Here is a 22,807-nt window from a genome sequence, read left to right on the forward strand (position 1 = left end):
CCATCTTTTGCTTCAGTTCACTTTTTCTTTTTCTTTTTTTTAATTCATCTTTCTTTCCCTTTTCAGTCTGCACTCTTCCCTTGTACTCTTTGGAGCCCTTTTCCTTACTTCCACTTTCCTGCAGTCCCTCTGCACTGTGTGTTCTTCTTTCCATCTCCTCCGTGTCCTCCATTAATGCCCTGCTATTCCCTGCTACCTCTCCCAGACTTAATTCTTTTTTCAGGAGGCTAAAGCTGTTGGTGGCCTCATCTTCCTCCTTTCTTGCTCTAGTTGCTGGCTACAAGAGAAGAGGCAGAGAAGGCTGGTACGCTGCCCTAGCTCCTAGTGCTCTGGGGTTTTGAGTGATGGGCAACAGGAGGATCAATCAGAGTCAGCTGCTACGTGTGGACAAACCTCCTGGAAAACTCTTGTACATAAATGAAGGATTTGCAGGCAGATCTTTTGTGCGTGCCACAAACTAAAGACTGCTAAAGAAGAATACCCACGTTCTGCCAATGAAAGGAATGGAATCAGCTTAGAGTGTCAAAATGCAGTCCTGCAAACACTGGGGCACAAAGATTAGAAAATATCTCTGGATGAAATGCAAAGGGCTCCAAGCTCCTTTAATGTGCCGAGAGCCTAAAAGGTGGTCCAATTCCTAAGGAGACTGATGAATTTCTTCTTCATCTGGAAGTAGCTCCCAGCACACACCTCCGAGTGTACATCCTGCCTTCAGAGGAGTTGAACTTCCCATGGAAACTGGAGCACAAAGGGGTACCACCTCCATCCTCTTGGTTGTAACGCACCCACAAACGAAGTGAAATCAGTTGAGGTCTGCGAGAAAAACACGATGCCTGCAATGTTCTTTCCTTTGACCTGAATGCTATTGGGAGACTGATTCAACAAAGCAGTCAGCAAACTGCTGAAAAGACCCTTTTCTTAGAAGGCAACTGTGACCCCGCTGATTGCTCCTTTCATCCTTTCAGCCTTTTATCTTCCGTGCCAAGCACGCAAGCTGCTCACCTTCACCTTCAAGTCATTTTCACCTACTTCTCTCTTATCCATTTGCTGCGGAGAGGCTGACTCCCAGCTCCATGAGTCCAGCCCTCACTGCTGTCTTGTTTACAGGAAGAAAAGTCCTTGTCACGGATTTGAACCCTCCTTCAGTCAGCCCAGACCACTGAAACTCCTTCGCACAATGTATGCAAAGTCTAGAGGACACATGGCTAGTGATAACTGAGGCTGCTGCCTCTCAGGCTGACCAATATGGCTCTTTTTCTTGCTGTTTTCCAATCAACCTCAGCTTAATCTACTGTTCCTTCTCTATTATCTAGGTAAGCTCTTCTGAAGTACAGTTCACCCCTTTCTTCCCAGTTTCTACATGGGTTTGTACTGAAGGTTCCAAGCACTATGGTGATGAAAGCAGAAGCACCAAAGATTGCAGATCTTTAAGGCTAAGATCCAACTACTGTGTTTTTCAAGGAAGGGAGAAAGATCTGGTGCAAGCACCAAAGCCTGATACACCCCAACATTCATTCACAGCAGCTACCATTTCAATAGGGGAAAGCATCATTTACTCACCTTAAGCCTGACTTGTTCATAAATAACGATGGGCCTGTTGCTGAAGGTAATGGCATTGCAGAAGCTAGCCTGGCGCTTCACTGCCTTCTGTGTCGTGTCCATGATGATCTGGGATCCCTTTGTGTGGGGATGGAAAAGCAGAGGGCTGATGGACAGAGCTCCACACTGTGGGATAGGGAGACAGTGCTTCTGCTTGTGGTGGCATCGGTGAGAGGAAGCTGGAAACGAGCCACCTATAGAATCTGAAAGCAGAATGGGGAAAAAAAGGGACTTAAAATCTGCTGTGAATAATAAGTAAAAAACTCTCAATGCAAAAAAATAGGGATACTTTGGAGGGAAACTGCAGAGCGAAATAAAAGTTTGACAAATCTGTAAATCTGTAAATCACTAAGTGTTTCTAGAGCATCTTAAGCAATAAAAGGCTATCACGACACAGAAGGCTCCCATCTGGACAGCCTGACACTACAGAGCAGTCACGGGGAACACAGCTCAGCACCTGAAATCACAGCCCATTCTGAGGCCACACGGCAAAACAGAAACCAACAATCAGTTCTGAAAAACGGAACAAAGCACGTGTGAAGATGGTGTATCAAAGCTGTCACATTTAGGTGAAATCTTCCATTTCTGGAAGGTTGCACCACCCAAGCCATACGTACACTGACTTGACCATTCTCCTTGTTCCTCCTTTGCAACAGCAGCTCCACCAGTGCTTGCCTCTATTTGCCTTTGGATGCTCTGTATCCACCCTCACTAGAGGYCAGCTCAAACACGTGTATTGCTAACTTGTACTCAAGCATGACTCAGTGATAACCCAGGATTCCTCCACCAACCAGTAATCATTCCTCCTCGCTCCTCCAGTGATGGGAACCTCAGCTGAGGTCCCACTTTTCATAAAGTCATTGATCAGCACGCTAGGATTAGGACGGGGAAAGTGGAGAGGGAGAAAAGGACTCGAAGCAGGGAGGAGATTACATCTTTGTCTAACCAAGGCTCTATACAAACAGTCAACACACTATCAACACAGTCACGACAGCAGCTTTGCTCATGAATGACTGGATTCACGGCTTTCTTTTCAACCGGGCGCCTGCAGCAACTTAAACAAAAAACAATCATTATACTGAATGCAAGTCATCTGCTTCCTTTTCCTCAGGTACACATACACACCATATTATCCACATATGTTTGGGAGGAGTTACTCATAGATCTGGAGACAGAGTATCAACAGAACAAAGGATTATTTCATGATAGACTAAGGGATGCAATAAAAACAAATGCGACCTTAACAATGTGTCAGTTTGCTCTGTAAAGATGCATGACTAAACAGCATGTTTAAAACTCTATTCCTCGAATGCACAAATTATATAGACTAACTTCTGTTAGTTTTTATAACACATACATAAACACGTAGTTTACATATTCTTTATTCAAATTAATTGCTGACAGTTATGTCTTTATATAGCTACTATAGAATAATGCATACACCTCTAATGTAATTCTTGGAGGTAAAAATATAAAGCCTGGACCCTCTTCCTCCCAACCTTTCAGGTAGTTTAAGTCTGTAGCTATACAAGGTTGCACGATCGATCATCAGAGTGAGCTTGAACAAAAACCAACAAAAGCTAAACGCCTGTTTTCTGATGGGAATATTTTAATTCAGCTTCAACACCAGATATCAATGCTTTCTCCTCTCACCCCTTTACTGTTTTATTTTTCATGCTTTCCTGAGTGACAGAGCTCTCCCTTCAGAACAGAGCAGGGAGGCCAGACAAATCGGGCTGCTACCTTTAAGAACATTCATTAATGCTTTAAGGGAGAGATGAACCAACTGAGATGGATCTGATGTTAAAAAATCATGTGGAATATAGGTCACCTTCCTTCTCCTGTTCCTCATGTGAGTGGGTGAGGGAGAAGGTTTCACAGCCATAGGGCACAGGACACCAGGAGAAAAGCAAGGCTGGCTGGAGCGGGCAGGGCCGTGATGGGGACCTTCAGGACTAGCAGATTGCAGGGGAGGGACGGGCTTGACACGGGCAAGGACCGGGTGCAGCGGCCACCACGAACCCAGCCTTTCCCCCTCCAGCAGGCTACTGCCGCAGGGCAGCTCTCCTGCCCCCTCCCGCAGCCCACACGGGGCKGTTCGGAAGATAACCCGGAAAACTCTGCTGTGGGCTCTTAGGAAGAACTTTCTGAGGTCATCTATGACTTATTTTATTAGAGGCTGCCTAAGGCCCTGAAGAACAGAAGGTCACATCCCTTCCCGCATTGCTGTCTTTTTGCCAAACCAGGATAACCGCAGCTACGTTCACTGTGACAGCCCTGCTGGAACCCTGCTAAGCCCCTGGCATTAGCGATATCTTGTGCTGACGAGTTCCTCGGGCTTAATGGTGTTTTGCAAAGGAGTTTCTCCTTTATCACTGCAAGCGGGATGCCGCTCACTATCACAGATGGTTACGAGCCAGAGCCGGCACAAGTGCCCGACTTAACTCCCTCCACTGCACCATCCCAGGCGGTTTCCCTCTGGCCTTTCGGGACAAGACAGCTGACAGGGCTCTGTCAGAGCAAACCATCTCAGTCTGCCTTTGGCAGAAATGTCCCAGGTCACTAGCTCTCTCCATGGCTCATTTCTTAGCTGCCTCGCTGTTTTGGCTCCATCCTTTTTTATAGGGAGAATGATTAAATGCAAACGTCCAGGGGAAAAACTTCCATTCCTAACTTTTCCAACTCCTCTAAAATATATATGAAATCAACCACCATTTCTGATATGTCACATATTGATGGGATATAATCAATTATTTTTGACAATTTAAAGTCAAAGAATCCATAGTGAAGTAGGAAAAACTCTTATCTGACAATTTCTAATTTTGTTTTTTCATCTGCCTCTCTCCCATAGTTTTCAAGGGTGCATCTATGTGAAAGAGAAGCTAACAGGGAATATACATTAATTTCATGCTATCTATCCTGTCTGCCAGAAACAGTCTATTTTAATTTCAGTGCCTGACTTCAAAAAATCAGGGCTGCGTGGAGGCAGAGAGATCCAGCTTGGCAGAACCGGTTGTGTGAAAAACAACACACAAAACCAAATAAAACCCCAAATCCAGCGAACGCCACTGCCAGCTCCCACGCAGCCCACTCTCTAATGGGACTCAGCTCGCCTTCAGCTCCACGCTGGGGACAAGGGCTGTTCTCATCTATTGCTAGACCAGGTTCACACCTGGAAATCACCCTCCTTGCTTTGTCCTGGGTTTACCTTTGGTAATTTTGGCAAAGCTACTCTTGCTAAAATTGAGTTTAGTAGCACAGTCACACACAAACTGGTAAAATGGAAATACTCGCCTCTCTAGGAGATGGCAGCACTGGCAGAAACCTAAGACGCATATGCTTAGATTAGCTGAAGTGGCAAAGAAACAGTTATCAGGAGATAAAAGCAACGTAGCGGTGGTAGTGATCCCCAGCGGAGGTGGTGGCAGAGCTGTCACCACCGCTGCTCAGCAGAACGAAGAGCAAGGGAACGGAAAACGTGCCGAATGCAAGGGGCGAGCGCAAGCCAAGCAGCCTTCTTCCAGCTACTTCCAGCTGCTGTCTAACATTGAGTGTTGTATTCCAGGGAACGTTACCACCATGTTTAACCGCAAACCTCAAACAGATTTTAATACTTTATGTGAAAAATCTTTAGTTTTCCATAGAAACACTGCAGCTGATAACAGCAGCCAGGCCAAAAACTTCAGTGTGAACCCTAAGTGATATGTATAAATGGAAAGATTTCAGTTATAAACATGCTGGAACAATCGTATGGCCTAAAAGCCAAAGGAAAATAAAGTGGACTCTCTTTCGGACCTACTTTGAACCTGAGGTTTTAGGCCAAAGCCACAAAAATTCTGAGTTTTCATGATCTCTCCTCCATGTTTGCAAGCTACGCCTTTTGATCCAGATCTGACTTTTGCAGCTCAAACCTTTTGCTAGCAGTAATCACCCAGTCAAACTTCTGTGGCACGGAAATGCACACATTTTAACTTGCCTGCCTACCTCAGTGCTTTAATTTTCCTGAATACCTTGGCTGTGACCATAACAAGTGCCACACCTCTCCACAGGACTACACGACTGTGCACCGCCGAGCGAGACTCAGGACAAACCCGTCCCAGAGCGCTGCCTGCAGGATGGCACAGCTGAAATGCAGGGTGCTTCCACCATGCGCTCCGTGCGGATGGAAGAAACCGGCTCCGGAAGAGCTTCCCAAGCTGACAGCACRGGCAGGCAGGAGGTGCCCTCCCTGCTCCCAAATCGTCTTGCTCCGCAGCAACGCCCGTATGATGCACACACTTGGGCAAGGGCTGGAAAAGGTCTTCGTTTGAAAAAAATAAAAAGTGCAACTAAATATAAAAAAAGGTTATGTGCCTTACAAATACCCCGGAGGAGTTACAAAGCAATGGGACGACCATGAAGGCTGTTACTCAGCTCTTGCAGGGCAGCGCACCCGCTCCGGGAGGCGGAAACGCTGCGCAAGTCAAGAACGGCAGCACAAACACCTACGGCTGGACTTCAGCAAGGAGAGGGACGCTTCAGAAACACAAGCTCGTGCGCTACATCACTGACCTGGCTTGGCCAGCTAAAAATAAAATAAATCCTCTGCTTACAGACTTTGCACACTGAGGCTTGACCTAGACTCCAGTCCCTTACTCCATTCCCTTATGTAAATTACTGAAAATTTTGACATTCTCAGTCTTTGCCACCCGTAACACTGGTATGTTGCATTTGGGGCTCTTGCAGTAGGTTTACAAATATTTTTCTTTATATAAAAGAGTTGAGCAAAACTCACAAACTCAGATTTTCAGTTGGCAAAACAGAAAAGTCCTCTGATTTCAGGGGAACCATGCAAGACTGCATTAACAGGGAGTCTCTCCCAGACACTCTCTCCCACAACCTGACTTATCAGTCACCTGCAAAGGAGAAGGAAAGCAACCGCTCAGAAATAAAATTTGCAAACAAACAAGCATTTGAAAGAAGGCTGAAATCTGAGAGCTTGCTCAAGGGCACTGCAGGTTTCCCACTCCACAACATGGCTGTAAAACCAGCCGGGCAAAAACACTTCCCCCCTGGCAAGCAGGAGTTGCTTCAACCTGCCAGGACCATGCAAACAACCAGTATCTCCCCATGGTCTCTCGCAAAAGTCACAAGAAGACGACAGCCACAGAGATATCCCTCTGTGTCAAATTTGGAGAAATACCACAAACTTCCATATGGCTGGGTTTACGCTATGGTCCCAAAGAACAGCATCTGCTCACTCTCATGGTTTTAAAGATTAAATAGACTTCCATTCTCAATTCACACCCTATAACAGATGCTGTTTGAACCATTTGGTTTGGTACGGGGTTTGAACCTGGAATGCAACCCGCTCCCTATTACCACAACCCCCAAGGAGGACAACATTGTCACTGTCCTACCTGCTCCCCCAGTCACAGGCACAGGGGCTGGATCCTCTGAAATAGTTAGTAGGCCAAAGAGAAGGGGATGTTACGTGAACCACAACACGGAGCACTCTGAACCTCTCTGTCTTCAGTGTCCCACTCCCAAGCACATCCTTTTTGCAGCCCTGATTGTTCAAGAAAGAAGAATTTTGCCCCCAAAATGGCACACTTCTCCTTTCACGTATGTTATCTGTCCCTGTTCTCCTGGATCTCGAGGCCTGAGCATGATCAGAGTGCTTTATAAAAGACRGCATGGGAGCACTGGATGTTCTCAGCTTAGCAAAATGCATCCCAAAGCCTGTTAGGGGTTTTCATCAGAAGCGTTCACGCTCTGTGAAAATTAGACATAATCTTCAAGGCTTGAGATTTCTTAAATGCTGCAGAAAGTGATTGGATTTCACTTTCAAAAAAAAGACACTTTTTCCAGTTGAAGAAATCTTGATAGGCAACCTGTCAGAATCCAGTCAAAACTCATTTCAGACTGAAAACTAACTGCAAGGTATTGAAGATAAACTTCATAGAGCGTGTGAAACAAGTGGCATTCAGAATTGAATGCAATAGAGAAGACAACTTCAAAATAGAGTCCAGGGACAGTCATGCAGTGAGCAAGTGGGAAGGAGAAACCACCTCTATCCGGGGCGGAAGAGAGGAGAGCGTCTGGGTGTTGGTGGTAGAGGTGAGTCCTGCAGGCAAATTACAGTGAGAAGAATGGACGGGACAAAGCTTCACACTGTGAAAGGTGAAAGGGCTTTCAAAACACTCTGCTGCGACTGTTAGGACTGTTACGTTATCAAAAGAAGCTGACAAAGAGCACTTTATCTATCAGGTGACCCTACTGTAAATGCATTTAAAAGCACTCTGGGAAGGAAGGAAAAGAAACCATTCCTGCATGTGGGGAACGCAAGGGAAGCCCTGCCCTGGGGATATGCACATAGTGTTTAGAAAAGCTCTAGCCCTGAAAAAGCATATACGCATCTGTTTGAAAACTAGATGGTTACTAGTAGCACAAGGAGAAAAAAAATCAACTGTGAGATGAATCCTCATAAGCTTGCCTGCTTTTTGAGTTGGTCCCATATTTTGGGGAATTATGACAGTGAGATACAGAAAGGATTGGTGTAACTAATTACACTGATCCTTTTAATTTACTAATAAAGTTCAAAAGGAGAAAACTACAACAAATTCTACACAAACAATTCTACCACAACAAACACTAGGCTTTGCAAAGGAATTCTTAAAAGCACATTTCAAGATACAGTTTTCTAAAAATAACTGTTAGCTTAACACCAATGGAAACACTAAAGGGGTTCCAACTCCCACTTTCTCACATGCAGCCTGACCCAGGGCACTGTGCACAGGAGAGAGAGAACTGCAAATCAGTGCAAATGAAAAACAAGGTCTTTTTCATTGTTTTTGCAGACATGTTTGCTGTTCTTGAAGGAATAAGTAATCATGTATCTCCAGTCTATACCCAACCCTCCCTCCATCTATTACTATGATAACGGCACTACTTAGATCACTGCCACCATCAACTACCAATCTTCTCCTTACAAGGTGGCCGGGACACAAAGCTGTGTTCTTCCACAATGAAGGACTATAGTTTTGCAGGTGTAAGGGTGTGCTGCGATAGAAATGTAAGGGGGTAATTCTGGAGCATTAAATCCCCACTACCTGAAATTATGGAGCATCTTGGGTTAAACTTTAGTCAATTAGGGACTTATCTACAAGGTGGAGCTGAGCMAGCAGGTCAGATCTAGCACTCCCATCCAAGACTCCAAAACAAGTCAATGCCAAAATGTAACTTATTTTCATCTGTGCTATTTTAGCACTGAGGAGATGTATCAAGAGAGTAGGTTCGCACATAGTGTAAGATTTTCCACTTAAATTGCAAACTCAGAGACAAGAGACAGGTGCAGACCACATGTACATGAAAGGAGATAATACTAGCCGGGGTGGGGTTGGGATTTTTTTTTTTTTTTTTAAGATAGAAGGGTTTAAAGGAACAGATTTGAAAAACAACAAGGTGGCTTCAAAGACATCTATGAGAAGGCCTTCCCAATGTAAAAAGTGGGCATCAGAAGCCGAGTTGATTGCAGGATGAGCCAAAATGGATCCATCTTTCAACACTGAATGATGGACAGTAGGGCATGGTTTGGTTGTGAGGAGCCTTGAAAGTGAAGGAGCTTCTTTTTGATTTCACAGAGCAAATAAAACCAATAAAAGAGGTGCAAAAAGTGGCAGTAAGAACAGAGGGCAGGAAAACAAGTACAAGAGGAGAAATTTGGAATAAATGCAAGCAAGGTAAGACTTTGCCAATAGCAGAAGAGATGGAAATTTGAGGTTTGCAGGTGGTCGGGAAAGGCTAAGTCCTGTAGACGGGATGCGGGCAGAATCCGCAAGACTGAGGACGCTGATGTTTGCAAGTGGATTTAGCAGGATGGGCTGAAATAGCAAGAGACTCCCATTTCCACCGTTGTCTTTTTGCTGTACTGGGATGCGCATTTGCTCTCCAGCCTGTGCAGCGCAGGAGCTGCGGAGCAGATCTCCATCCTGCTCAGCCACTCCTTGTGCAGACACAATAACCTCTGGAAGAGGGCCAGGCAATTAGCAGGGTGTGGAGGGCCCTTTTTTTTTTTTTTTCCAGCAACCTCAGCTGAATCCAGGGAGTTACAAGTCCTTGGTTACAATCTGGATGCAAGACTTTATGAGGACTCACTTGAAGATAATGCTGAAGTTATGAGTAATTATTAGTTATGATTATTATTAGTAAGAGGGCAGGAGGGTGGTGATTTTTATACAAGGCAAAAAAGGAGGTAAAAGAGCATAGGAGAGACAGCAGAATAAGGACTCTGCAGTTATATTAAGCCTGACTTCTCAGTAATGCTCTATCAAAAAAAAAAAAGAGAGAAAGAAACCAGAGCAAAAATTTAGTTGGGCAAAAAAAAACAACTAAAGCACTGTAGAGAAGAGCTGAATCCGTGAGTTGTCTGCAGGGAGGTTATGGCTGAATTTGTGTTTCTGGCTGAAATTACCCAGAAACAAGGTGCAGAGAGAAATGAGAAGAGGATGCTGGGCAGAGCCCAGTGGAGCCTCTGCCGGAAGCGAGAAGGAAGGCGAGGAAGACCCTCGAAAGGCTGCAGAGGTAAGAGGAGAGGAGAGCAGGGCAGGGCTGCGCTCGGGAAGCGTCCCCTCACGCACACACCAGTGCCAACAAGTGCAGCACAACCTACTGCACCGGAAGCATTTAAAATACCACGCGCAGTGAGGATGGATTATTATGCTCTTTCTCTGTGAAGAAAATACGGTATCAGAAGAGAGAGGTGTGAATACATATATGTTTCTATAGGCATACAAAGATAAAATGAACRCTTAGGAGAAAATCCTTCCCTTTATAAATTAATTTTTTAACTCGACCTCTCCGGTGATGATACCATGTAATCATTGACCGTCTCCTGCCCACCGATGAGGCACCGTTCACCCAGGATCTCTCAGGCATTCGCTGCAATTCAGCCAACAACGTGGCACGCCGTGGCCGGCAGCCGCCGTCCTTGGCGGGAGGGGAGGCCGCGAGCGCAGCCCTCCCGCAGCAGGATCCCTCCTTCGCCTCTCCCCGAGCGAATCCCCCATCGTCCGCTCCCGGGGCGGGCGCAGATCCCACCCTACCATAAGTGCACTAAGTATATAAGGACAGCAAGCGCATAAGGAAGTGGCCATAGGGTCCCATCCGCTGTGCGAGGAGAGGGGGGACTGGCAGGAGCGGGATGAGCTGCCYGGGAACCGCGGCCCCCAGGGTCCAACCAGGTCCTGGGGCCCATGGAAAAGAGACCGGCAGCGCAGGCTGCGCAGACCCGTCCGGCAGCAGCAGCCGCCTCTCCCCACGCTGCTTTCTGGCAGCTCCCCTGAGCCGTGCAGGCTGCAGGCAGGGGGGACTTGCATGTGCCATGCACTTATTTATTTTTGAGAGCCGCAAGGCACTTATCTCTTCTCTTTAGATCCTGGCGATTCTTTATTATCAGCAGCAAGGTATTGTAAGTTAGGTGCCGGGAGTAGGCAATAAGAAGGTCAAAGGAAAAGAATTGTGCACTGAAAGCATCCAAGATCTCTTTCTTGATCTAGAGCATTTTTGCTTTGCTATGATCAGGTCACGTCTGTCAGCAGTCTAATGAGAGATGTGAAAATGTATTTATGTTTCTAACAAAAAAAACAAGATTAAGTCCAGTTCAGTTTAAGATCTATGGATGTTTTAAAAATTCTGTTTATCCTTCTCTTGTGGCTGCATAGCACATTCATACTTTATAGGACTACTGGTGCCTCAGCTCAGGAATCTCATCCTTTGCTAATATCTGATGCTTCAGGAGGAGGAAGAACAATTTGCAAAGGATGAACGGCTAATCTGTCAGTGCTGTGGATGGAGGGAAAGAAGGAAGGAAAAATAAACTTTCCATGCTACCTCCTCAGTCCCCAAAGTCTGAGATTTGATAATCCTTATCTTCTGAAAGGTAAGCAGATACACTACTGGCCATAAGATTACGTATACTTTATAAAATAAGCTCAGAGTTATCTTTGCTTCTCTGACCTGCTCCGTTAATGAATTGCAGAGGCTGATCTGCAATCATCTATATATAACAGTACTTCCCCTTATTTGTCCCAACTTTTCAGATTGAGAGTTTCACGGGGGTGAGACCTTGTTCGCTTTATCAGTTACCTTCCATAGCTTCTTTTCCGGGAATTGGTCATGTATCATAGTGTACCAGGGACAATCCAGTGAAATGTCCCATCTATCATAATTCCAGTTACTCATTTTCTTTGTATAGATCAGAACTACGCATGGGACACGAATCACTTTTTACACGTGTTATTACCACGTTCCTCCCAACTTATAATAATGTAAATTAAGCCTAATTAGATATCACAGATACTTAACTAAAAACAGGGCTGCCAAGATTAGGGCCAATGGCATCGCTCTCTAGGCTTTCTAAGAGCACCCATCCTCTAACGAACAGGGTAAGAGCAGCTTCTGCTCTCATCCACATCCTCTTTTGCAACTGTCAGCAAAAGACAGGAAGCACAACAACAGCTCCTCATGTGCTGTCCCAAATAGCACGTCCTTCAGCCACTGCCCCACAGGGGCCCGGGCTGGAGGGACCACCGGCCCGACCCAGGGGACATTGCTCACGCTGTTCTGGTTGAAAGAAGGGTATGAGCCACATACCTGATCACCAGCAACGTCTCAGCAATTGCAGAGATGCTGTACAAATTCCCTAGGAGTCATGTTACATGGTTCACGTAGCCAAAAGACACCTTTTTTTCCCAAGTACAAACATCGCATCGGTTTTGGACCAAAGTTTCATCTCCACAAGTCTAGTGTTTTCACTGCAGTGTTAATTGCACATTGTTTTTTCTCTTCCTCTCCTGCAATGCTGGGCACACTTGTGATGAACGGCAAAACTGCTGCCCCAGAGGTAGCTGCATTTCATTACCCAGTCAGCATTCAGCAGAGCAGTCCCTCTCAGAGGGTTAATGACAGTTCACGCTGCAAAAAGTAGCTACATAAAAGCAGAACCCGACTGCAAATATTTTATGGCCACGTAGTATTTCCATGGACTACAAATCAACGTAAAAGATGTTTTCTTCAAGGGGCCTCATATAGACTGTGTTTTTAAAATGCATTCCCTCTGCTAAATATAAATCAGTAAGAGTTTTTGTTCTTCCAAAAGATTAACTAGTCTCAGTATTTTGGGATCTAATTCTGGAATACTTGTAGATGTGCCAGCATTCTCTTCCAATTTAAATACAGTTTAATGGAAAGTCTATCCTGGGCACATTTTCCATGTACGGTGTAATAGTTTGGAAGTCAAAATATCGAGAGTTCACCAAAACCAGGAGTAACCTATCAATAAAGTAACCTATCAAGGATAAACTTTAGATATTTGTCAGGAAGAGAAGGAAGGTGGAAGCAATGGAGACCAGGGGAAAAAAAAGCAAAACAAACATGGCAGACACATGAAAACGGACATGTAGAACCAAATTCCAAGATATGGTAGGGAATGGTGTAATATGCACACTAAGCTGCRGAAAGAAAATGCAAGATAGAAGCTGGTGTTCCAAACTCAGGCCTCTGAGTTAATTCTGAATTATACCTCTGTAAAATCAAAGATTTGCCTCTAGGCTCAAGATGCTGAATTAAGCCTGCAGCAGGCTACTGACACTGCATATTTACAATATAATGAGCTAAATTAGGATGCTATTCCTTAAAACCCCCCTCTACCACCAGTGGAAAGAGAGAGGGTTTTAAGAGGATGCTGAGGAGCACCTTGGAATTATGCTTCTCCTCCGAATCAACTGGAGAACCCTCTCCCACTTGCTGCTCTTCCCAGTGTGTAAGAACATACATTAGGGAAGCAGAATGCGGTGGCCCAAAATCTCCTGTTGTTTCTCACCTCAAAAATCCCAGGTGTCTTGTTCAGCACAGCTCCCTAGTCAGAGACCACTCCTTTCGGGGAAGGACACAAGTCCCAGACCACAGACACCTTCCTGCGTTGCTCTCTCTATACGTTTTGGCTCTGCCGAGTGTCTCTCCAGCAAGGAAAGTGAGCAATAACACACTGGAGTAACACAGGCTCCCCAACATGGGAGAGAAAGCAGGAGTATCTCTGCAGACACAAAATTTGCAGGAATGTAGTACGGATACTGAGCTCACGTTTGTAGTCCTAGGGCAGAGAACAGAGGCTGCTGGAGTGATGCCTTTATAAAGAGCCTGAAAAATGCCCCAAGAGAGGAATGGCACCAACTCAACTCAGAGCCCAGCAAATGGTACAGTTGCACTAGCTGCAATATCCCTAAGATTATAGTGATTTAACTGTCAAATACCATCAGTTCCTCAAGGCCACAAAAGGTTTAGAGACCAACCTGCTAGGTGATCTTCAGATGACACCAAACAGCAATTCCTTCCTCAAAGAGCTCACTGGCTCAAACATGTGGGGAATTCACCATTCGAATGGGCTTGGTGCCATCTCACTGTGCTGAGAGGCCTCAGTTATCCGTCTCTGTGCCCGGCACAGATATGCCAGCACAGCCCCGATATGCTCCTGCCTTACAGCAGAAGATGTTAGTAAGACACAATATTCCTCTTTCAATTCAGAAATATCTGTGACAACTTCGGACTGAAGATGTGAAATCTCAGGAGGCTTCATAGCCTTTTTTTGCATTTTGCTGTTTGAATTTATTGCCAGAGTCATGTGCGGATGCCCTCACTGTAATTTAGCAACCTGATGGGCCAGAATAAATATCCCAGAGCCTGTTCTTTTACTTCTCCTCTTACCCACATGTACAGCATAGATTACGTTTATCATTCAACACCACATACCATGAAGTTTTAAACTGTAATGCCATTTCTGAAGAATCTCAGGAAAGAATTTTTTTTCCTCTGTCATATAAGACAGTTGCACTTGGAGTGCTCCTTTTTCCCTCTTATAAATCATCCATTTAGAGTCACTTTGAGGTGCTGTGAAGATGGGTCCTTTTGTGTGTTAGTCTTGTTTAAAATGTAGCGCTTGAGTCATATTTATTGCACACTCTTCCTCCTGAAGTTTCTATTTTCAGGGTCTCTTGAGAGCATGCCTACTCGAAGCAGCTCCTTACCCCATCCGTATTTAAAACTTACTGCGCACTTCTAAGATGTTGTGATTATTTTTCCAGGGCCCAAGCAGTGTTTCACATGGAGGTTCCCATTCCACTGCTTTCGGTGGTTTACGCGCTCCTCCTAAGCTGCTGCCTGCCCGCAAGCATTCGAGAAAGCGTTTGCATCCAAAACCAAGAGCCAGAGCTCCTCTTCGTGCAGAGCAGCGCCCGGCGGCGGCAGGGGACACCGCGAGGCGACGGGGCGGCAGAAGGACAGTGCCCAGCCTGCCGAGGCTTCCCGCGACGGAGATCCTCGACCCCTCAGAGGAGACACCAACACTGCCGCGACGCCCGTTCTGCAACTGCATTTCTCTCATCAATCACAGCTCAGGGTCATCCTGCCTTATCCCCCAGAAGCCGCCTGAGCAAGCACTTAATCGTGTCTGCCCAAGAATAATGTTGATTAGCTACGTGAACGGGCCTGAGAGTCTTTTGCAAAAACCTTCCGGTGTTGATGGCTTAATATTCAGATCATTGTCTTTTGCTTTCTACAGCTTGGTGAAAAGACAGACTGTCATGCAGTATGTATTTTATGGCTTTAATGTCTTTTTTGGCCTCAGTTTTCTTTCCTTTCTGATCAACTGAAAACTCCCTTCTTCAGCACAAGAAAATTGCACCATTCATGTGGTTGTTAGTCACTATAGCCTCAAAACTTTACATCCAGACTGGTTCCACAAATATCCAAGAGATTTTCATCCGATATAAAGTTCAAAACAATCCTAAAGGGAGGTCCTTTAAACATATAAGGCTAAGGCTTAGCACACAAAGAAAAAATGCACCTGAATTTTTGAAGTTTTGCTACAGTGTGTAGCACTGACTTCGATTCCAATGGCTTTTTTCCTGACTATGTGGGCAACAAATAAATACTTAAAGTATGGGGTTATTACAGTTAACAACTTAGTGGGTACATGAAAATGTGCCTTTATTATTTGGCCATGTTTAACATCCTCTTAAATGTTTCAGGATTACAGGAACAATGTACTCCCTTAAAGTCCTCATTCACAATTCATAATTCAAATCCTCCTTTCTTCTGTCTCTCACCTCTCCCTCTGTCCATGAGCTCATCCGATTTTCCTTTAAGAAAATGCACAGAATACATGACCTTCCCCTTTGCTTGGTTTGCCATCCCTTTCTCTCCAAACTATCGTTATCATCCTCCCTCGTCACAAGCATTAAAGTTTCTCAGGCACTTCCCTCACCTTATCCCAGCATTAGATCTCTCTCACTTAATTTTACTCCTTTTTTAATTTCTTAAGCTCAAAATAGCCATGCTTCATTTCTTCTCATTTGAAAAAAAAAAGAAGAAAGAAAAACACTCCCTCCTCAAATGTAACAGGTCCTGGTGAATAACCGAGGCTCCTCAGCATCATGAAGTTATAAGCAGATGGTTGTATTTTGGTGGCATCTGCTAGTTAATCTGTAAAGCACTCCCATAAAGTAACTTGTGCTGGGTACTAAGTGACTAAGTGAATTTGATCAAGGTTAGTCACCACAAATGGCATTTTTGAGACGAGTCACTTCAGGTACGTAGCTGAGATTAAAAACACAGGAGCTCCACCTCTGACTCCCCCAGTCTAGCTATTAAACTTCCAGACTGTCTGGTAGAGCTGGAAAGAGAGCAGAGAAATAAAACTGCCAACAGGACGCAAACCCTGCCATCCAGCAACATCCTGCTATACAAACAGAAATGCTAAAAGAGAACTTTTGTCCAGACCAGATAGCTCTCCAATAGCACTAAAAGTGTTAACCCACCACAAATGATTAAAATATTACTTCTTTCAGGCAACTGATTTAAGTACTACTGAGACAAAACCAGGAGAATGGGCAACATTGCTCCCTTTGCACCAACGGATGGCCAAATTCTTGTGTATTCTTTCATTAATCTGCACTTTCTGTACTAAAATCATAAATGGTATTTAAATTACTAATGTTCCCCTCTCGTCTGCAGCATGTAACTTACCCCAGTTTAGACACCCTCTACCAGTGCTTAGCCCTCTTTACTTTGCAAATCACCATCTAAATCTGGCCCACTCAGTTCAAACATTAAGTTTAAGCAGGGAATTCCCACACAGTGAATAAAATTGCAGGGGGAAAGGAGATTTGTGTGTTTAGCTTAGCTCAAAATCTAAGTGGCACAAACAAATCTTGTAACGAAGACAAACAGCATCCCTGGCAGTTATTCCAAAGAAAAAGCGTCAGTGCTATTCCATCATTCTTCCTAGCAACTCCGATGCCAGACCCACAAAGTTATTACTTAATGTTTTGCTATAAATAGCTGCTGGAGTAGTCCATGCAGGAACTTGTTTTCCTGAGCATTTTCTACAACAGGTCATCCAGTAAACGATCAAGGGTGTTGAAACCTTATTGCCTGAGGACAAAGAGCATGTAAGATGTTTTATTTCTTTAAAAGCGATCCTACCTGCTAGACACCCCCGTGAGCTAAAGCTCACAAACACAGAAAGAGATGGTTCTTGCCCCAAACTGTTTACAACCTGCATATAAGAAAAGAAACAACAAATAAGGGGAGCAGAAGAGCAGGAAGAGAGGACTTTGGGGAAAGAGGAAGAAAGGTTTATAAGCAAGACTAAGTTTTATCTCAATTTCAGCTGCTTTGAAAGAATCTGTGAGGATATGTGCCGTTCAAGACGCACAGCCCACCCAATTCCTTGCAGCAGAGGGCATTGGGAGGTGACTCCGAATCCATGCACTTCTCCCAGCACATGAAACCGCTCCAGTCCCCTGTGATTTGCACAGGCAAAAACATACTTCAAACTAGAAGCTCAAAATTCTTTCATTAAAAGCCCTCAGAAAACACCCATAAACTTTCATTTTCTTATGACTTGGGTAACAGAGTCAACCTCTCAAGTCTTTGTAGAGAAGGTTACCCCAGTATTTCTTGGGGGAGGGTGTCAAGGAAGCCTTAGCCTGAAAACTGTGTTAACAACAATGTGAGCAAGGTCTGCAGAAGAAAGCTTCCCAGTGCCTAAATCTTCAGCAGTCTCATATTGCTGCTGCAAACTTACTCACATGACTGTTCCTTACTCAGATGACCGATTAGCATTTACTCAGTTGGGTAACTTATAGCAGGTGACTTGGGATGCAAATCATGAAGATAGACAGCCACATTTCTAACTAGCTAAAGAAAGGGAAAAGGAAGCCAGCTTGGAATAGGAGCAACACCCTATTCATGCAAAAATTCATGCAAAAGGACATTTTTACATATTACGGTATTGATAAAGAGTGGAAAGAGGAAGAAATGCATTGTCATGCGCTTCAGAGCATTGTTCCAGATATAGCCACATTCGTGACTTGACTGTCTTAAAGGACTCGGGTGAATAGGAAACAAATCTGAAATGCTTAGGGGGGTTAATCTCTTGGTGGTTATCATCTCTTCAGAAGAGAAAGGAGCATTTAGTGTGGAGCCCAAATCATTCATCCATTTTTCCTCGCTCTTTGTAAAGCTAAAAATTGTGGAAAATCCTTTAGTTCCTGTCCAGATAAGATGCATTTCTTCTGACAACAAAGACCACTGATTATTTTTTTAGTACATAGTTGTACCTTTTTTATAAGCCACAACTCTGAACTGAAGTCGCATAAATTCAAAACTGCTCTCAATCTTTATTTTTTCCAAGCGTATGCACTGCATGCTGAAGTTATTCTCAAGGTATTTTGCTCCCATTTACATTCTGTTACAGCTACCCTCATGATACTATACACCCACTCCTGGACCAACTGAACGAGTAGCGCCAGGCATGCACGTGCCAGAAAACTATTTCTGCCACACACAAAAGACCAAGCGGATGAAGTCTGCCCGTGAGGGTTCAAACACAGATTTCCAGAAGTGCAGGATTAAGAGAAGATGCAGAGTGTGTAGTGTTATGTACATATAGCTACTGAATCTCAAAAGATTACAGTTATCATATGCTAAATAACTTCTCAGTTTCCATCAGGTAATTGCCTGAACACTGCAAAGTTTGAAGCCATGATCAGCTCAGGATGGGGCGCGACCTCCGAGTCCCCAGCGAGCAGCAACTGCAGTACTGCTTTGCTGACGGAGAAGCCAGATCAGGAAAGTCTCAAACTGTGAAAAACCTCATAAACGGGTAAAGAGAGCTCCGGGCAGTCACATTACAGATAATGGTATACATACATCTTCCAGCGAAATGGCTGAGGTTACTTGAGCTCTGGTGAAAAGCATTTTAAGAACTACAGTCATCTCTTGCTGACATGCTGAGTGACTTTAGCACCCTTTCAAATCCATCTGCAGAACATTTGGAGGATATTTCTGTATATCATCCTTTCTACCATGGGAACAGATAGCCTGAATACTTTGTCCTTTGTATGTTAAATGCCAACGCACATCTCTTGTCCCCCAGAGTGGAGGGACACCTCTCTCCCTAGGGAGGATACAGGGAGCTGGCGTTGCTGGATCTCCATAATCACTTCCAGCAGGGAATGGGAGGTGTCCTTTAGATCACTTTATACAGGTAGAAAACCATCTTATGTGGGGGCATGGTGGTCTGCCATTAGGGCTTTCAGATCTTCTTGCTGAAGTGATAACTACTCAAAGCACCATCTTAATTACTATATTTAGCAGGAATTGCACCTTTCTCTGTGCCAGGTAGGGAACTCATGAGAGGCACTGAACTTAGATGAAGGTCTCATAGCAGCATCAAAGACAGAAAGGAGACAAAGATTATCCAGGAGCCTTGCCTCAGTCATGCCACTTGATCAAGGTCTCTTTGGCCAATTTTGCAAAACTTCTGAGGAACAGAGGGATTGAAATTAGAAGGACAGCAACTCCTACCATGTAGGATCTTGTACAACGCTACCACGTAGCAACTCCTACCATGCAAGATGGACCAGTGTCCATCAGGACTCCTGCAATTGCACTCCCTTTAAATATATAACTTCACTCAGAACAGGAAAATAAAATGCAGCACGAATGATAGTATGTATAATGATCTCCTTCCCTTGGGAGCTGAACAAGGAGACAGCAGCTTYGAACTTGTTTAGGATAACCAGAAAATAAATTGAGCAAATTTCCTTTTCCAAGTTGCATGAAATTTACAGCATCAATCATGCCTTTGTAAAAGAAATTAGATTCTTAAGGCTCTATTTTATATTTGATAATGTCTTTCTATTTGATGCACAAAAGCAGAAGTCATTTTGATCTTGGATGCTTCAGCATGTTGTGGGCACCTATATATTTCTATTTTCTAGACAGCCTTTTTTTTTTTCTTTCAACTTTTCTTAATCTCAGTCTCTTTGTAAGCTGGCATCTTTTAACCTTTGAAAACGTCAGTTCTTAACAATCTTAATGTCTTCAATCAGTCTCCCAACAGCCCTAAAGAAAAGTAAGGGTTTTTTTTAAAGTACTTTCAGTCGAGTCAGTGAATATTTAAGGTGGACAGATCAGAGCTGAAATAGTGGCTTCCAAAAATAGCCCCCAAAAGCTCTTCCCTTCTGTCTCTTTATCCCCAAAAGCAAAGCTAAAGCCAATAGCATACTTCTGCATTTCCTCTGACCTGAAAGCCTGACCTGTGCCACAGAAACTGAAGTCCAGGGTTCATTTCAATCCATAAGCTGTACCCCCAATGCCCATTCAACCTAGTTGCCATTTGGCCAGTTTTTAAACATTTAGGTTTTCCAAACAAGAAAAAGTAAAATCATGGAGACATTTTTCTTAAGCAAAGGAGTCTTCTTACTTTAAAGCAGCAACCAAGCCACTGCCCGTATCACATGTACGTCAGAGTTGGGATGAATGCCTGTTGAGCTGCAGCACACCAGCCGCTTGCATTTTAAAAAGGAGATTGTCAAGCAATGTTAATTATTTGGGAGGTTTACGCTCCTAGAAACATAAACATTTCTTTTTTATACTGATCACATACTTTTTTTTCCATGTGGTGCTTCCAGCAGAGGCTGAAATTAAAACGGCTTCTTTATGCGTCACAGTGTTGTTTATGGCTTAACTGCCCCTTTACGCTTGCAAGCAGAAGGTAGCATCACGCTGGGGCTCTGCACAGCATTTTTCCCCATCCTGGCTTTGCGGTGCTCTCCCGGAAACCTCCTCTCTCTGGGTGGGGTAGCTCTTTCGGGCTCAACCCCCCTCCTTGAGCCTTGGCTGATAACACAGGTCTAGGACTCATTAAAGCCTGAGGATCACTTGAACTTCGTAAAGCAAGCAAAGAGCTCGGTTGCTAGGAGGCACCGCGGGGAAGAGAAGAAGAATAGGCTCCTGCAGGAGTCCGGGTTGAAGAAAACAACCCCGCTAAGGTGCTCCTCAGACCCGGGGCGCACGCTGCCCTCGGCTGCCCCCAGCCTCCACGGACGCCACTTCTGAGTTTGCAGCCTTGACTTCTTAGCTCTGCCTAAGCTTTACAGTTCCCGGAAAAACCCGTGTCAGGTCTAGTCAGGTATCTCACAACAGGTTCTGTTTTCACTTGCAAGTCTATTGACCAAAAACTTCTAATGTCGCATTGACACGGTGCCACTTGGCTGCGATGTCAAGGTGTATCAGAAAGAAAATATGCAGCCGTCGTGCCTGTTTCTCCAGCGGGAAACCCCCTGGCTGAGGAGATAAGTCGGTTTGCTCAAGAAGACACAGGGCAGCAGGCAGGGGCGTGCCAGCCCACTGGGTCACGTTGCCAACGACCAGCCCCAGAGAGCCAGCAGAAAACAGCAACATCCTCTTTCGGTTCACAGAAACGGCTGCTTCGCAGTGAGAAACAAAACTAAACTGTGCCAAGGGTGATTTCTTTTGAACGGTACCCAGGGACGGTGTCAGCAAGAGAAGGTTTCATGCAACCGTAGCAAAGCAACCAAAGGCTTTGTCTGCAGTGACACTAAGGCTGGCGTTTTTAGAAGCCACATTTAGCGCTCTGCACGTTGGCTCTGTGTGCTTTCTCGTCAAGGCTCTGTGCGCTTTGCTCCCTAAGAGTTTCTCTCCAGAGGCAGTCAAAGAAAGGAACAGTCCCTGCTATCCAGGCAATTTTTATAAGGAGCYCACTGCACGTCTGGCTGGGTCAGGTGGGGGGGGGGGTCCTTTTTTCTGCTCCAGCCTTCGTCTACAAAGTCTACTGTGAGCAACTTCTTGAGCCCCGGGGGCTCAAGCGCACTGAGGAGGCCTCTTCATCAAAGCACAYAGAAGCAGTACTTCTAGCACAGCAGCATGTAAAACAGCGTGCCTAGGAAGGTCTYGCCTGCCTGGACCAGCCTCACCCAGCCAGGCTATGCGCAACCGCTTTATTATGAACAACGTGACTTGTAAGGTGGGACAGATTCAGGCCTTAGGGACTTAGCATTACTTGACCTCTGACGTTTCCCCTCTGCATGARGGTCCACTCACTAGTGTAGGCAGAAAAGGATGTAAATTGTCCCACAAAAAGAAGCTGACTTTTATAGCAAGGGACCTTGGTTTATCCTGAAAGACTTCTGTTACAAAAGTRGTTTTAATGTGTAGGAAAGAGGGCCAGAACTCCAGATTTTTGCTGACACAGGCTGTTTGGAGGGAAAGCAAACAGGATCACACAATTTATGAGCTAATGAATATGCTTTGACCTTTTTATTACTTTCCTTTTTTCCTTAAAATAAAAGCACTGTCAACGTTTTCAGGGGGAAAAAGGATGTTCCTGCATYTGATCAATTATGTCCCTCTCTGAGCCCACCCCTCTTTGCTGTGCTACCAGACACATGGTAGACTAGCTCAGATAAACCAAAGAAGCCCCATCAACTGCAGTCATCTTGAATGCTATTTTCAATGACAACGAATTACAGTGTCCCTTCCAGAGGCAATCAAGGGTAGAGTCACAGAACAGAAACACCAGTGAGACTAACTTGACAAGAGCTACAGAGAAGGCGGCTCTGACTCATCTCGGACCAGCTTCTCTCAAATAAATTTTGCTTTCAAAGCCAACGCTGTGATTTGGAGTAGGAGAAAAACAAATGGACAGCGACACTAATGGAGATCAACCCTAGAGCAAAACACAGTTATAGGCAGGACTGCAGCATATGCTCAGATCACAGGTGCACGTTATCATGAGGCTCGCGGCTGGCAGGCGCTCCGTTCATTTAGCCGCTATCGGTCAGGACTGAGCCTAGGAGACAAG

General features: G+C 44.8%; 1 protein-coding gene across 1 annotated transcript in view; it reads right to left on the bottom strand.

Annotated features, from left to right (window-relative positions):
* NEURL1 (neuralized E3 ubiquitin protein ligase 1) overlaps positions 1–22,807 on the bottom strand; it is a 159,942-nt gene that overhangs the window by 60,453 nt on the left and 76,682 nt on the right. Inside the window, exon 3 of the mRNA XM_026069672.1 lies at positions 1,561–1,802. Coding sequence (XP_025925457.1) covers positions 1,561–1,802 — 242 coding nt within the window. The remainder of the gene's footprint in view (positions 1–1,560; positions 1,803–22,807) is intronic.

This window comes from Apteryx rowi, unplaced genomic scaffold, assembly GCF_003343035.1.
Source record: "Apteryx rowi isolate R43461 unplaced genomic scaffold, aptRow1 scaffold_3, whole genome shotgun sequence".
NCBI lineage: Eukaryota > Metazoa > Chordata > Aves > Apterygiformes > Apterygidae > Apteryx > Apteryx rowi.